Source organism: Manis javanica, chromosome 1 (assembly GCF_040802235.1).
Source record: "Manis javanica isolate MJ-LG chromosome 1, MJ_LKY, whole genome shotgun sequence".
Taxonomy (NCBI): domain Eukaryota; kingdom Metazoa; phylum Chordata; class Mammalia; order Pholidota; family Manidae; genus Manis; species Manis javanica.
Genome location: NC_133156.1, coordinates 213,869,451 through 213,887,361, shown reverse-complemented (window position 1 = coordinate 213,887,361; position 17,911 = coordinate 213,869,451). Strand labels below are relative to the sequence as shown.

The 17,911-nt window shown below is 37.8% G+C and overlaps 1 protein-coding gene across 5 annotated transcripts in view; it reads left to right on the top strand.

Annotated features, from left to right (window-relative positions):
• The window catches only part of CRIM1 (cysteine rich transmembrane BMP regulator 1), a 191,626-nt gene that overhangs the window by 125,444 nt on the left and 48,271 nt on the right, over nucleotides 1-17,911 (top strand). For all 5 annotated transcript variants that reach the window (XM_073214387.1, XM_073214406.1, XM_073214394.1 and 2 more), the window contains 2 exons: nucleotides 6,851-6,979; nucleotides 16,808-16,964. In XM_073214387.1, coding sequence (XP_073070488.1) covers nucleotides 6,851-6,979; nucleotides 16,808-16,964 — 286 coding nt within the window. The remainder of the gene's footprint in view (nucleotides 1-6,850; nucleotides 6,980-16,807; nucleotides 16,965-17,911) is intronic.

Below are 17,911 nucleotides of genomic sequence, written 5' to 3'. Positions count from 1 at the left end.
ACACATGTACTTACAAATGTGGCATATTTCCAGGTAAAGGCTACCAAGATATATTTTATATGAAAACAAATAATAAAAATAATATAAGAATAAAATATAGGACAAGTATAAAAGGTCCAGACTATTCTTGGAATCCATTCATTTTGTGAGCCCTCTCTCAAGCTGAATTCCTATGAAAAGATATCCAACTTTATGTAAATTTTTTAAAATTTGTCTTTTGTCATCTTTTAATAGTAATCTTAGAATCATACTACTGTCTTTTCCTATTTAATATGAGATTGGTAAAGGGAGAAAAATATGCCCAACAGCCAAATTCCTTGGAAGAGGCATACAAAGTTAATAAATAGGTCTAAAGTAAATAATACAGTTTCTTCTCTGTCTGATCATAAAATAGTACAAATCTTGGGAACATTCTCACACCATTCATTTTAAAATAAAGAAACTGCTCTGAGATAAATGCTTCAGAAATTACGAGGATGTAGGTGTTGTTATGAGAAATATATACAAAGGCAAAAAGGATAAGTAAATGTGTAGTGGCTGAAAGAATTTGAAAACTCCAACTGTAGATTTTTTTCCATGACTTAATGAGACTTTCTTAAATACACTACCCCATGGAAATTCCCACTTCCAGATTAGGGAATTTTTGTATCTTCAATTTTTTTTTTCTTATTGTCTACCTAACAGAGTTTTCCCTCTAGCTTCATTTGAGAAAATTTTTCATCTCTTTAATACTTCGCTTCCCAGGCTCCAGTTACTTGACAGTTTGGTGATTTATTTGAATGCTTTTCTGACTAGTTACATCACATTTGAAAGGCAACTGTGGTAACAGAGTGACATATGAAGACACAGTGAAACAGATAAGCTATCTCTTTTGGTTCTGTCTTGTTCAACTTTATCTCCAATTTTATGTCCCTGGATAGGCTACCAGTAACTGGTGGGCTGTAAGAGGCCTGATATATTTAGCCATTTAAAGTTAGTGAAGCTTTGGAATTTTCCCACTCATTAGATACTCACATGGCTCAACCAGGTGCAGCCACAAAAAAAAAAAAAAAAAAATTCTTACGAAAGAGGGTGCCCAAATTTCATCTGAAAAGAGAACATAATTGTTCATCTTTGTCTTTCACAAAGAAATAAGTGGGCTTGTGAATTTACAGAGAAGAGCCATATAAACTATGCAAGCCATTACAAAAGTCCAAATAAGTAATAAGAGAAGTAAGAGACAGGAATAAGTTTCGTACCTTTTTACTTCTACTTGAAGTTTTTTAAACTCATAAAAGAAATGTAAGCACCTGCCTTAAAAAAATAATTTTTCTCGAAATTTGCCTATGGTGACGCTTTTCTAGACTTTTCTTAGTGTGCACATGCACTAGTAAGCAGTAGGAATCAACGGTTCGGTTCTCGTAGACACTGCTTACCGCAGCCACGCCCTCCAGGCCTGCCTCGCACCCAGATCACCAGCGGCATGGTGAGGCAGCACTCCTGGAGATGATCGGAGCCAGAGCTATTTACCCTCCCGACAGGCAGTGCTGCAGACAGACCCGAGGGCAGGGAGGCTCTCTATGCCTAACACGAGTGTACTTTTCCAGATCAACCCACCCATACTAAAATAGCTACTAATTAGCTGTCAGCCTTATCAAGGTGGCTAATCAGAAAGAGTGCTTCACACATTTCTCAATGGAGATAATTAGTATTATATGCAAGAGATAAATACCGCATAGTAATCAAGGTAATGAGAAGAACCTTGTATGCATTAATTCAAAACCAGAAGTTCAACGGAGTAATAGTTAGACACCAAGTTAAAAACATCTATTAACATTTTCATTTAAGCTACATCTACCTGAAATATAAAAACCAGTGATTATATGAATTAGTCCTCTAGTTGTCTACAGATCAGTCTATTACAAATCAGAAGCAAATTAACTTAATTATTACAAATTGTAAAATTACTCAGAGTCAAAATACATTCCTTTTTGTTTGGTTGTCAACCCAAACATGTTAAGCTATCCCATATGATGGTAGGACTGATACTAACACTTTAAGTGAACATCTTTTTAAAGGTTAAGTTTGAATTTCAACTTCTTCCCTTTCTTCATTTTGGAGAATTTTCCATAAAATAAAATAACTAAAAGCAACAAAATAGAGAGCTCTGGTTTGTTTAACACATTTATAGCCCCTGAAAAATCAAATATTTTATGGCTAGTGCTAAGGCCTTGGTGTTAGAATAATGATTTTTATTTTCATTTTGTAGTCTTGACCAAATTAATTGTGATCATAGTGCCTTAATAGCCCCAGTGAGTAGTTATAATCGGTCCCAAGAAATCCCCGGACATCAGTATAAAACATTGGTGGTGTTCTTCAGGAACTCAGTGTCTAAGGCTCTCTGAAAAATAGGAATGTTTTTCTGGAAACAGTTTTTTGATAAGGTGTTTGTGGGGCTTCCTAGGATATGAAAGAAATATTCATTCCTGAACTTCAAATAAATGTAAAATAAAGAACCAATATGTATTTATGTTATTGCGTGTTATAATAGGTTTCCTTCCAGATTTTTGTTCCCTGAGATTTGAGATAAGAATTGGTGGCTGATCATCTGCACTCCTGACACGAGCCCAAGGGTTCTTACACAAATAGGTCTTCTGGACAGTGTGAGGTGCTGAGAGAATCTTTCAAGATCATTCAGCAAAACAACAGATTGAGGAGAGTAGGGATTCCCACTCAAATGCCAGGTAGAAAACAGAACTGGATGTAGACATAACAAACACCCATTTTTGTTCTTTATTGCTTCTAGGCTCAGAAAATATTTCTAGAATTCTTCTCCACAAAGAAGCTGTTCCAGGGTTCCCTTTAGAAATAGTTGTAGCCAAAGACAATGAATTCCTGCTGTTCCAAGCCTTCTTCCCTTGGAGGACATTAAGGTATTTCTTCAATTCATCAGCTGATTCAATACAAGATGAGATGGAATTTCAGGGTGATCCTGTAAGCAGTACTTCATCATTGAATTTCCCCTCACTGAATCCCCACCCTTGTGCAGGCATTTTCTCATCCTCCTTAAGTGAGGAGATCCAAGAACATTTCTGTTATTTGAAAGAGGCCCTCTAATACCTCTCTACCTAGCCAGTTTAAAGGGGGACAGGTTTCTTTGCCCCAAGCAACAGGCATCATATACAGTGATGCATCAGTGTCTCCAGAAGTCTTAGCAGGACCTCTGTTCAACTGATAATGACAGACTTGCCGAGAACACAGCATCACCATCGTCCTTCTAGAAAGTCATATCCTTTCTGGCATATTATTTTAATGCCATACCCCATGTAACATAAGAGCATAGAAATGTAGGGCTCAAATGAGAATCTTCTGGTCCTCAGGTCATGACCTACCAGGATATTTTCCATATTGAATGCATTGTTGCCTGTATTAGAGAAAGAATGGGATAATAACAACATACAAATTTAAGGATGCTTTAACAAATAGAATGCACATTTTCAAATGACTCATTAACATTTCCTTAAACTTGATTTGGATTAGAAATAATCATACTATGATACCATGATTCTAGATTCTTTAAAATCACCTCTTCCCTTACCAAGAACTTCCTTGGATAGAAACTATGTAAAAAAAACTAACCAGCTCTTGGTTGTTATTCATTAATGACTGTAAATGCAATATTGATTTTAAATGCCCTAATTCAGGACGGTAACAAATGTGTCTCGCTTTCGAGTTCACTATTTGGCATAAGGAATCAAATTTCAGTAATCACACAGGACTTCTTCCTCAAAAACTTACCCTACTATTAGTAATAGGACCAGTTCTGGGATTACACATTAATATACTAGACTGAAACTCTCAGATATGTTTGTGGTCATATCAGATGTTTTTTGCTTGATAATTTATAGTTGCTCATTTCTATTGTAATATTGTTCTAACAGAAATCTAATGTAGAGATGGCCTCACGCGGTAGGAAACTGAGCACTTAAATGTTGAGCGAATGATGAAAGGGAATAGAACGTAATGTATGATGTCACATGAAATGTTAGGAGACCTCTAGTTGTCTACAGATCAGTCTATTACAAATCAACTGTTACTCCAGTGACGTAGGATAACAGCAGTCGGTACCCCCAGAAACATGCATCACCACCCTCAAAAGACTTTTAAATTTTGTTCCAGTGTGTATGTGAAAAGGATTTGTCCAGTGTAACAAAATGAGATGACTTTTGTTAAAATATTGTTTAAAACAGACTTCTATGTATATTTAATATAAACAGGACTTATGTTACCTAAAATATTTACAATGCAGCATTGTAGGACCAGCATCTACTGAACAGCCCTTCTATGCAATTTTTTTTTTCAACTGAGCCAAAGACATTATCCTGAATGTTTTAGGGAAACACACTGACCTTATTTTGGAGAAATAGGTGCTTGATATACATCTAATTGTATACCTAGCTAGTGAAGCTGTTTGGATAATGTGTGCAGTTGTTCAAGGCAGTTTTGTAGTTCTGATCCTCAAAGACCCCAATTTTTTTCTTTCTAGCCACAGATCACAATCCTAATCCCATCATTAATCATGCTGTGTACCAAAAATAGCATATGCATCACTATTGTCTCTTAACAAATCCCTAAATTCACTGAGAGTAAAATCCCATACTACCCAATGATTATTATGCATTTCTCAGTGTCAGTGTAACCTTCCTAAGTATATATTTTTTCCATAATATATTTCCTGAAGGCAAAAGTTTGTCCTAAACTTAAATGTCAGTAAAGAACACAGGTTTTGGTCTGTGTAAATATGCTGAAGACATTTCTTCACCCCTGAGCCATTCACTAAAGCACTAGACGTAGAGTGCCGAAGCCATCCCTGATCCTTGCTCTGGTAACTCAAGAACGTAGATCTGACTCCTTCCTCAGTGGATCATCAGCCATACGGTCCACTTAAGAATTCAGAGGACTAATACAGGTCCTCTGTTTTGGCCTACATTTGTGGTTGGAATAATTTTGACAAAACTTGGACAGTCTTGGAGCTGAAGGCTGAAGTGGAATCATTATTTTGGGTGGCCAATAAGAGTAGTAATAAAAGAAAAACTATATACATTTAAAAGCCAAAGACATTTGCAGTGAATTTTAAGAGGTCTAAAAGCAGCTCTGTTGTATTTAATTCACTACATCTTAAAACTTGCCTACTTAAACTACATTGTGATGTGTACGTTTTAATCTGTCAGAAAGGACCCTTCAGACATTGAAGGAAATGAGCAGTTTTACAGCAGTGGAAAGTTTATATAAAATTTCAGAAAGATATTCTTCAAAGTCTATTGTAATGAAAATAGAGAGTGCACTATATGCTCTTCATTCATACTTCTACTGGGAGAATGCTGACCGGAGCGTCTCCTTAGTAAGTCATAGTTGCCTACTACCTGGATGAGTTGACTCACTGGCCCCTTTTAGCAGATGGATAAAAATTTAGAACTCTTGATCTTAGCAGTGGCAGCTAAAACACTTATTTTAGTCTCTCTTCCATGGTAACAGGAGATGAAACTTGAGAAGACAGTGTGAACTAAATGGATAGAGTGTTGGACAGGAGGTCAGGAAACTGTGTTCTGTTCTATTCCCAGCCTGCTACTGGGTTGCTATGTAAACTCAGATAAGCCAGTTACCCTGTCTGCACCTCCCATTTTCCATTTGTGAAAACATAGGTAGAAACATCCTGTACTTAGCTCTTCACAAAGATATTATGAGAACCAGCTTCCTTTCCTCTGAAGAAGTTCATGGTATCTTTTGGTTGAAAAGAGGCTACGTAAATATGTTAGTGTCCCTGTTCCCTTTGACAATATTGCCCCCAGCATCTGACATTGTATAAATTGTCCCTTATCAGTGCACTGCAAGACATGTGCCATTACACTGGGCTCTATTACACAGAAACCAAGTGCAGCCCTGGAGCCAGAGTGTCTGGAGTCGAATCTCGGGGCCACCACTTAATAACTCTGTGACCTTGGGCAAATGAGTGTAACTAGCTTTCCTCATCTGTAAAAGGGGGATAATGATAGCTCGCATTTCACTGGAGTGTAATGAAGCTTGAGGGCATTTATGAAGAGCCCTGTAAACATTACATAGACATGTAGTAGGCTTTACCTAAGTGTGCAGTTACTGTTATCACCCTGAGCAGTTCTTCTTTACTAACATGGCAGGGAAAGTAAAGTATCACCTCTCTTCTATCACAGTCTCTTCTATGCCTCTCTTCCCAGAATGGATGCACGCTCTTCCTCCAAAACAGGTATATGTCACTCTGCCACTCCCATAAGCTCTGGGCCCTGAGTAGAAGCTCCTTGTCACTTATCCATCATATCATCTGTAATAATTGAAGGAGTGTCACATAAAAGATAAAAGATATCCAGGTGTTTTAAACTAGACTTATAAATGTCTCAGATTTATTAACTTGGGAAAAAATGCTACCAGATTTCAGAAGTGTTGCAGAATGGAGAGTGCAATAATTAACATTTGGGAGCTGTGCCTGATTATTGTAAAAAACTTAGGAAACATCAGAAAGAACTAGAAGAACAGTTAACAATTTAAATGATTTTGTTTTAACCTCTCTTGTTTGCTTTTTATAGTGGTGACCATCAGAGAAGGATTGTGTGAGGATACCAAAAAGCATACATTGCTAAAATGTAAAGAAATAGAGCTTTCAGACTTTTAAAAATCTAAATAAAAATATTTCTTTTTCAGGGGTTAAAGACATTATAAGGTATAAAAGTTTAGGATTTGATGAAAATTATTGATTAGCTTAGTGTGCGATTTCAAAGATGGAATCACATCTAAGAGGCAATCATATGTTTCATCTAGTTTTTTTTCTTTTTATTATTAGAACCAACCTACATCACAATTGATCCACCTGCATGTGGGGAGTTATCAAACTGTACCCTGACAGAGAAGGACTGCATTTATGGTTTCAAACTTGATCACAGTGGTTGCCGAACATGTCAGTGCAAAAACAGTGAGTATACAGAAGACTGTATTTTTTTCTGAGCCTAATATGCTATCATCAAAGCATATTATGTGATTGAATATCTTTTTCACTTCTATTCTTGACATTCCCTAGCAGTCTGAAAGAAGGAAAATAAAGTGTACTTTCCACAAACACACACAGTTGTTTGAGAAAAAAGAACTGCCCTTCGTCCTGGTCTCTGTGTCACTGTAACTCATTCACCCCTGGTGTCCAGCTGTGCCACGGTGCAGCCCAAGGGGCTTTGGAGTACCTCCAACCACCCAGTTGTCTTTCGCTATGATACCCTTAACAGGGTCATCCAGTGACAAAGAGGTCACCCATAACAGAGAATGCCACATTCCACATGTGGTGGCCCCAATCCTTAGAATGTGTTTCACTTTGTTAATCTCAACTCTCCTCCATGTAGATTCCAATCATGTCTCCAGGCCATGACCTCTGAAACTTGATAGAGTATATTGCATTTCTTCCAAGAAAAAAAAAATCCCCCTTCATGTTTAACATGATTTTGAATCTCCTAATTTTTCTACTAGAATAAACACATTCAATCCCCTCAGCCAGGTGAGAGTTTTTAGCTTGTTCCTTCCCATCTTTTGACATACTGTCAATATGTCATTGTCCTTATGTAAATGTGTAGCCCAGAAATAAACAAAATGCTCCAGAATTTGGTCTTATGGGTGCAGTGCTATTGTGTGGCCTGTTTTCATTAGCTCTTTGAATTTCATTGTGCTAATACTGAGTTTATAAGCAGCTAGAACCACTAGGTGGTTTTTACATCAACCACTCTTAGGTGGTCCTCATCCATTCTGTATTTGAACATTTTTTTTTATGATATGAATGCAGGGCCAAATTTCACAAGAAATTATCCTGAGAGTTTTAAACCATTTTCCAGCTAGTTGGAATGTGATCTCATACTTTATCTTTGTCTCCCAACTTTTGTTAAATAAGCAAAATTTACATGTCCTTATCTAAATAATTAAACTAAAATAAAATGCACAGAACCAGGGAAAGATCCTTGTAGCACTGTTGACCTTCCTGCTGAATGACATAGAGCCATAGCTCTCACTCCTCTGGTGAGTGAAGTCAGTCAGCTCCATGTCAGCTCCATCTCCACAAGAAAATACTTGGCCTGTAGTATCTTATCTGAAGCTGAAATATGTTACATCTGTAGCATTCCTTTGCTGAACCCTATTTTAAACATAAATGAAATTAGTGGGGTATGGCTTCTTCTTCATGAATCTATGCTGGCTCCTGGTGGTCCTGACTTTCTTTTCTAAATGTCACAAATCATATGTCCAGAAATTCTTTGTGCAGAATTTTCCATTATGAATGTCAATCTTTGTTTCTGTAGTTTGACAATCCTTTGTCCCTTTTGAACTGACATTTGGTGGCTTCCTTTAGTTTTCTGAAATCTCCATTTTCTCTAATCTCTCCCAAACATATAAACATTGTTTCTATAATAGGCAGGTTCTCTGTGAGCCTCTGGGCATAATTATCCTGGGCTCAAAGACTTGGAAAATGTAGATAGATGCTCACTTTCTGGGCTATACATTTCTCTTAACCTTCATTGTTACACTTTTCTTTTGAAAGAATATTTTTGATGAAGAAGACAGATACAAAGTACGAGTTGAGTAATTCGTCTTTCTCAGTTACTTGATATCATCACTCTATCTGCCTGATGGAGTTGATTCTAAAACAGAGTTTATAAAGTTGTTGTGACTGTTGTGACTGTGGTCTGTCACCTGTAGATCTCTCATAAGCTTGCACCCACTGGAGACTGCCCTGCCTTCCTATACTTGTTTCTGTTCAGGGAAGGGTCAGTTGCTGTCATGCACCTGTTTACCGTTTATACCTCCCTTTGGAGGCCAAGTTCATGAGGGAGTCACCTTAGCAGCCACATTTGTTTGCTTAAATGGCCAACTGCATTTTTATGACACCAAAATAATTGGTGATTGTATTGTGAAGAACTTGTATTTTAATCCTTTTCATCTCTCTGAAGCCTACATCCTTTCTGATCATGGGAGCATGCCTATATTTTCATGAACTTTATGAAGTCTAAAAATATAAATTTCATTGTGCATAATCATCCTGCCTACCACTTGCACCTGGGCTTTGCTGTTAAGAATATTTTGGCTACACGGTCACACTTATGTAAGACCCCTGCCACTTCACAGTGAGTTCTTTGCAGTTAAGTCCAATTAAGCACTTTCCCTCAGTTGCCATTGAAGCAAGTCAAAAATGTATTGCTGGCTTTCTGCATACTGAGCCTATTAGGCAATCTCTGCTCTGCCTGTGTTTGTGTTGGTGTTGCATTCTGGCTTTATAAAAGGAATACTCACGCGTACTACCTGCTTTGCACCTCATTTCATTAACACACTGGAAGAACTATGTGCAGGGGACTATTGTATTTTGTGTTAACAGTTTTTTTTACATATAGATCTTTGTTAGCCATTCGTTATTTGCAAAGTTTACCTATTTTTAGGGATATCTAGTCTTTCTTCTTTCACCTAATACAGATAGTGCACCTGCCAGGTTCTAGGTACTGTGTTAATTCCACAAAGATGAATAAAATGCAAGATCTGCCCTAAGAAAAATATCTCCTGTACCCACCACACTAATGAAATGTTACCAATTCAAGCCACATTCTATAACTTAGAAAAGTAAATCCTACTAAGAGGAAGCTTTGTTCCTGTAGAAAACCCAGGCTCAGTGCCAGAGTAGGGGAGTAACTGACCCAGGGCCATGCTTGGTACTTGGCGCTCAGCAGATGTTGGTTGAGTGAATAAGAAGGAAACCATCTTGGGGATACATTGGACGTCATTCTGGTCTGAGATCCCCTTCTGAGGTCTCAGCATCCTGACCGTGTACCCGTTTTATCACACTCAGGTTCTTGATCTAGGCTGGTCTTTGCTATTTCGCTCATTTCCACCATATACCTATGTCATACATAATGAAACACCAACTGGATCTGTCAGTTTGTCTGACAGACATGTCTGTCATGCAGAAGTTTAGTCATAGAGCATTCTGCTCTCACCCCCTGCCATTAGCAATCCTGACTGTTTACACCTTCAGGAGGTGAGCCAATTAAATCAAACTGCTACGTCCTTGATTGTGTGATCCTTGTGATTATATACGTACCCAGCTCTCCACCCAGGCTCTGGCCTCAGCCTGACCTGCATCCTATGATCCGGGAATGTTGCTTTACTTCTCTGGGCTTCTGTGTCCTCATCTGCAAAGGGCAGATAATTATACCTCACTGATGGGTTATTTGGAGGACTAAACAAATTAATGAATGCAAAGCTAGCTTTACTACCCAACATATGGTGATTGTTTATTCTACATGACAGCTGTTATATTACAAACCCACTTCTGAGTCAGCCCGAGCTAGCTGACGTGGAAAGCCCCCAGCTTTCCCTCCTTTGTTCCAACACCAACCTGCCTCCTGTTCTTCCTGTCCTCTGAGGACACTCACACAAAAAACTTTTCCTTTTACCTAAGTTTTAACCCTTGAATATTCTCTTTCTCTTTCATCGGGTTTTAGAAAAAAGAAAGTTCCTTGCAGTGAAGGATTGCATAAGTATATTTTTCCCATTGCACCTACTTGATAAGTATGATTTTGTTTGAATTTCTCCTTTACATTGTTTTTCTGCATGCCACCAAAACCTGTTTCATGTGCAAAGGTCCTAACCATTATGCCTCAGTTTTCTCCTGTGGATTAGGCCTTGTTTATATAGGCCACTGACATCAAGATTTCTTAAAATAAGACCAGCACCAAATAAATGTTTCTCCCTTCTTCATTGGTTTATTGTTTGCCCAATCATTCTTTCATTCTTCTGGCAATGTTGAATGCCTACGATAGGCCAAACACAAGGGATACAAAAAAAATTAAAATGGGCCTTATCTTTGATTAATACTGTTAATAATGCTAGTGTGTTATAATGATTACAGCATAACCAAGCATATTGTAGACAACCTCTTTAAGATTGAAACCAAAACCCAGCAGAAACGTGTGTCCTTCACAAGTACATGGAAGGTGTATGACAAAGGATTCTTTTGTTTGTACATACTGTAGCTTTGCTATTTTAACCTGTAACAAATAACATTTGGGTAACATTGCTAGGCAAAGTAATGCATCAAGAACATACGATGAATTCAAATTATCCCTGACTCATTTTCTTAAAGACATGTTTAGAATAAAGAAAAAGAAATGTGCTAGAAAATATTTAGAGAAGCATAAGAGCAACAAAAATTAAAACTGAAATCATTAAATAAGATATTAATAGCCTAACACCTTATTGGTACAAGCTACTAGAAACATTATTTTTTAACCAGAAATGTTTATGTCTATCAAATAGACATAGTAACACTTCAGCTCACTGTATGAGCTGTATGTAGTAAATGACAGCTATGTGAATTAAATGCTGTCAATCTTTTAGCATCTTATTTTGTGCATCTTTAAATGAGTGGATTTGACTAGATTATTTTTGACTTATCTTCCAGCTTTAACATTCTGTAAGTCTAGAAATTAATAATGCTTTTATCTAGAAACTGATGCAGACAGAAAATTAATGGTAGCAAGAAGAAAAATCCTTCGTATTTTGAATGAAATATGTATCTGACTCAAGCGTCTAAAGAAGGCTGCAGCCTCAGATACTGGGAGGCAGGCTCCCTGTTCTCATTTCATTGTAACTCTGAACTAACACTTATCAAGGTGGAGATTGAGACCACCATTTGCAGGGTTGCATTTCTTTATTCAGTATCTCAGGAACTTCATGGTGTTCTGGCTGATAGGTGGAGGGGAATTCCGGGACCCAAGGCTGTGAGGTACTGCAGCAGTGAAGTGCCACACCACTCTGGGGACACTGTCACAGTGTGTTCTGTATGCAACGTAAATTAAGCAGGTATCCACTTACAGTAAAGTAGGAATGACACTCCCTACAGTTGTTCACATTTTGGCCCTGGGAGCAAACATCTCTTTCTCCAGAGTAAACAGAGTTTACTATGTAGCTGCCATCGACCAGCCAAAATGTTCAGGCCCTGTACTTTGCCATTATTTATCACTTTCTTTCTGATGGTAATTTTCCCTTATGGATTAGAAAGCATTTTTAGATCGAAGTCATAATGTTCAGAAATCAAGAATATAAAGCCAGGCCAGTGTTCTTGCTCTTGTGCCTCAAGAGATGTACTAAAGCCTTTCAAACAAACTTATAAACAAACCCTCACCCATCTGTTTCTAGACATAGATGTTTCTAATCTGTCTATTCTGCATGCTATGGTAAATGTTTGCCTTAATAATGCATTTCTCTTAAGAAAAGTCCATAATTGATACATGGATCTAGGACTTCCATAATCTTGAGTGTTTGGTATTTCTAAGCTAGTAGATGGTATTCTTAGATGTTAAGCAAGTGCCAGTATTTTGGAGAGTTTTCAACACTTACAGTTAAGTTTTATCATCCTATTATTTTTCCATTAATATGGCAGCCTTGATAGTGGGTGTAAATAGCAAGATCGTGGACTGATTAATTCATTCAGCAAATATTTATTGAATGTGTACTCCATGCTAACCGTCATGATAGCCCCTGGACTGTATAAAGAAAACAGGGCCCTACCCTAGAGCCCCCTTCTGGTGGGAAGCTGAATGGAGGCAGGCCCAGTCCCTAGCTTGCAGGTGAGCGCTTCCACGTCAAGGCAGCCTTACAGCATCTACCCCTGTGACAGGGGCAGTCTGCCCTCTGCCTGTATTTTTGTTTAGACTCAGCAGCCTTTGTTTGAAATTCTCATGCATTGCAAAGCAGAGGTAGTTAAAGACAAATGTACTTTTTATGAAATTGTTTGAACGTGGTGGTTCAACTGCTCTCTTTTTTTTTAAAATTTTTTATTAAGGTATGATTGATACACACTCTTATGAAGGTTTCACATGAAAAAACAATGTGCTTACTACATTTAACCATATTATCAAGTCCCCACCCAACCCCAATGCAGTCACTGTCCATCAGTGCAGCAAGTTGCCAGAGATCCACCATGTCACTTCTCTGTGATAACACTGTTCTCCCCGTGATCCCCACACCATGTGTACTAAACATAATACCCCTCAGTCCCCTTCTCCCTCCCTCCCCACCCGCCCTCCCACACCCCTCCCCTTTGGTAACCACTAGTTCATTCTTGGAGTCTCTGAGTCTGCTGCCATTTTGTTCCTTCAGTTTTGCTTCATTGTTATCCTCCACAAATGAGGGAAATCATTTGGCATTTGTCTTTCTCCGCCTGGCTTATTTCACTGAGCATAATGTCCTCCAGCTCCACCCATGTTGTTGCAAATGGTAGGATTTGTTTCTTTCTTATGGCTGAATAGTATTCCATTGTGTATATGTACCACATCTTCTTTATCCATTCATCTACAGATGGACACTTAGGTTGCTTCCATATCTTGGCTATTGTAAAAAGTGCTGCAATAAACATAGGGGTGCATATGTCTTTTTGAATCTGAGAAGTTGTATTCTTTGGGTATATTCCAAGAAGTGGGATTCCAGGGTCAAATGATATTTCTACTTTTAGTTTTTTGAGGAACCTCCATCTTGCTTTCCACAATGGTTGAACTAGCTTACATTCCCAGCAGCAGTGTAGGAGGGTTCTCCTTTCTCTATATCCTTGCCAACATTTGTTGTTCTTAGTCTTTTCGATGCTGGCAATCCTTACTGGTGTGAGGTGATATCTCATTATGGTTTTAATTTGCATTTCCCTGATGATTAGTGATGTGGAGCATCTTTTCATGTGTCTGTTGGCCATCTGAATTTCTTTTTTGGAGAACTGTCCATATCCTCTGCCCATTTGTTAATTGGGTTATTTGCTTTTTGGGTGTTACGGTGTGTAAGTTCTTTATATATTTTGGATGTTAACCCCTTGTCGGATATGTCATTTACAAATATATTCTCCCATACTGTAGGATGCCTTTTTGTTTTGTTGATGATGTCCTTTGCCATACAAAAACTTTTTAGTTTGATGTAGTCCCATGAGTTCATTTTTGCTTTTGTTTCCCTTTCTCGAGGAGATGGGTTCAGGAAGAAGTTGCTCATGCTTATATTCAGGAGATGTTTGCCTGTGTTGTCTTTTAAGAGTTTTATGGTTTCATGACTTACATTCAAGTCTTTAATCCATTTCGAGTTTACTTTTGTGTATGGGGTTAAACAATAATCCAGTTTCATTCTCTTGCATGTAGCTGTCCAATTTTGCCAACAGCAGCTGTTGAAGAGGCTGTCATTCCCCCATTGTATGTCCATGGCTCCTTTATCATATATTAATTGACCATATATGGTTGGGTTTATATCAGGGTTCTCTAGTCTGTTCCATTGGTCTATGGTTCTGTTCTTGTGCCAGTACTAAATTGTCTTGATTACTGTAGCTTTGTAGTAGAGCTTGAAGTTGGGGAGCATAATTCCCCTTGCTTTATTCTTCCTTCTCAGGATTGCTTTGGCTATTCGAGGTCTGTTGTGGTTCCATATGAATTTTAGGATGATTTTCTCTAGTTCGTTGAAGAATGCTGTTGGTATTTTGATAGGAATTGCATTGAATCTATAGATTGCTTTAGGCAGGATGGCCATTTTGACAATATTAATTCTTCCTATCCATGAGCATGGGATGTGTTTCCATTTATTGGTATCTTCTTTAATTTCTCTCATGAGTGTCTTGTAGTTTTCAGAGTATAGGTCTTTCACTTCGTTGGTTAGGTTTATTCCTAGGTATTTTATTCTTTTTGATGCAATTGTGAATGGAATTGTTTTCCTGATTTCTCTCTCTGCTAGTTCATCATTAGTGTATAGGAATGCCACAGATTTCTGTATATTAATTTTGTATCCTGCAACTTTGCTGAATTCAGATATTAGATCTAGCAGTTTTGGAGTGGATTCTTTAGGGTTTTTTATGTACAATATCATGTCATCTGCAAACAGGGACATCAACTGCTCTCTTTAAGGGTGAAGACCATTCTCAATTAAAGTGTACAGTAAAACTCCTTTTTATAGGACCAGAAAAATAAAGACACAAAGGTGCTCAGACACCAAAGTTTCAAGGAATTTAATCCCCAGGAATGCTGACTGTGGGATTTCTCAGAGTATTTTTAATTCATCTGTTTCCTAACATAATATCCTTGGTGCCATTGCTTAAAAATTCTTGTAATAGAAAAATAGGCCTCCAGCTTAGATCTCAGTGTCAGAGAAAGAAAAGTGGCTGAAAGTCTTCCCCCTCCTCCATCATTCCCTTAGTAATGGGAAGAGACTGGAAAAGTAATGACCCTTCAAGTCATATAATTACAAAATTTCAACTGAGTCATTTGGAATTTCACTTTTAAGAAATGCAAATTAGTAATCATTTGCTTCACAGTATGATACAGACCCATGAGGTTATATCAAATATGTGTAATGAAAGGTTTATGATAATAACAAAGTAGAAAATTATACCATAAATGACATACTCCTTTTTAAAAGATAACAAATTAATTATCTGAGTAGTGCTAGCCAAAGATCATGAAAACTGCTATCTTGAAAGATTTATGTAAAGCATGAACTCATTCCACCTATTAATTGTAGTTAAGGTTTAATTTCAGATGATAAGATTTGTGTGTGGAGGGGACGAATGTGCTCTGTTTTTACTACTAATTTATGCATTCCTCACAATATTTATGCGTAAAGGGTGTCCAAATAAAATATTTGCTTATTATTCCAACAGAAATAGCCTCTGCTTCCTTCCTCATCAGTCCATGCAGAGCAGTAATCAAACATTGCTCTACTTTGTCGTCACCGTATCAGTCTCTTTAAATTTGATTGTCTTTCAAATTCTGTATTTATTTCATACAGACACCAACTTGTTTTACTTAATCACCAAGCACACTCTTCTCACCTTGACATTTTCATTCCCCCATAGCTCAGTTAACCCCTATATCATCATACCTTTTGAAGTCTTTTTAGAAGAACTATTAAGTTACTACTCCCGTAGTTTCTTTTGCCAGTCACCATTGCTCCTTTCCTTTTTTTCTTCCTTCTAAAATAATAAGTTATAACTGACTAACAGGACAGTTAAACAGCACTCTAGATTCTGCTAACAGAGAAGAGTTTGAAATTTTCAAATAATGGAGAGTTAAACACTAATCTAGGTATTTCTTTAACACGTACATTTTTTAGTCATTTAAGTGTTATTAATATCCAAACACCTGGATATTTGTCAGCAGCAGGGGGAAAATACCTAAATGAAACACTAAGTATTTCACCTTATATCATATTATAAGTGATATGCTTTTTAAACAAGAGGTAGGAAGTCCTTTAGGCTATACATAATATGCAGTATTTTGGGATAACATCTAAAACTTGTAATAGCAAGCATTTTGTGAACATTGAAGAAGATGCCTTACAGGCATGCAGAGGGAACAAGGTACATAACGAAATTTTGGCTGTACATTTCTAATTCTCACATTTTAACAATAAATGGAAATGAGTTGATTGAAGTGACTAACAAGTTACATGAAAAAAGGCACCCAGTTTCATCCACGTCTCAAAGAGCAGTTACCCACTTCTCTTCAGCAAGAGATGAGAGCACATTATATATCCATTTTTCAAAGTTGGACTTTGTTTTGTACATCAGTACCAAAACACGGATTATAATAACCATGAAATAGCACAACCTGTGATTTTTTTCTAACCATTCTTAATGCTATGGCAGAGCTGAGAAATTTACATCTGTGGAAGATTAGAAGATGTGGGGAAGGTGCTGAAGCATTGGTGTGTTCTGTCCCATTTGCCTTTGGAAGAACATGCTGTCTGTGTGTGCCTACAGGGGAGGAGCTGTGCCTGGGCCTCAAGCAAGGCTGCACGTTGGACTGCCCTTTCGGCTTCCTGATGGATGCCCGCAGCTGTGAGACGTGTCAGTGCCGCCCCCGGCCCAAGAAGTGCAGACCTGTAATCTGTGACAAGTATTGTCCATTTGGTTATCTGTAAGTATTTCTTAATTCGGAATATCTATTCTTAATTATCTGTAATTCAGTGAAATGTCCACCCATACCTGTTTTTGTTAGCTGGGGTGTGTGGGGTGTGTGTGTCTGTGTGTGTGTGTGTGTGTATGTGTGTGTAAGTGAGAGAGAGAGAGACAGTAAATGATGTACTGAGTCTAGAACACCTGTGCTTGTTAAATCAGGTAAATCAGAAACCAAGGGGAGGAAGGGGCCTCCAAAGATGAGGATTTAGTTTGCTCTTACTCTTCATGAAGCTGGGCCAGAGCCTCGCCACCACACTGCCCTCTGGGTCTGTCATGTGAGACTCCGTCGTGGCAGGGGCCTGTGGGCTCTGTCGGGGCAACGGAATTGCCATGCGGTCCCAGCATTGTAAGTGCTACAACTTTTCACAACTGTCCCAGTGACTATTTTGTGATAACTTACTTAATCCGTACTTGAAGATCATTTGACAGCCACTCACTCACAATGTGGAGCATCCTTACCTCCCATGTTTGATACCTTACCTCAGTGTGTAGTCTACAGTTTATAAAATTTTTTCATTATATAACAGCATATTATATGAATATCCTTGGCTTCATAGATAATATGAAGTTCCGTGATATGAACCATGACTTGTATTTTCAAACATTCTTTATTGAATCAAACCCCATGAAAATCTAGATTATTCCAGAGGAGAAAGACAATTCACATTAGTTAGTATCTATATTCACATCTATTTTTGTCTTTAGACCAAATCAGTCCCTTAAAAGGTCACCTTTCAGAATCTTGCTTCATCATTCTTTCCCTGGTTCCCTCCCCATTTTAGTCCTTCTGCCTTTCCAATTGATGTATTTGTGTAGTGCTAGTAATTATAAGGGACTTAGATCTATCTCTTACCCATCTTCTTAAAATCATTGCTTTTATACTTCCTCTTGGAAATTCTAGTGTAG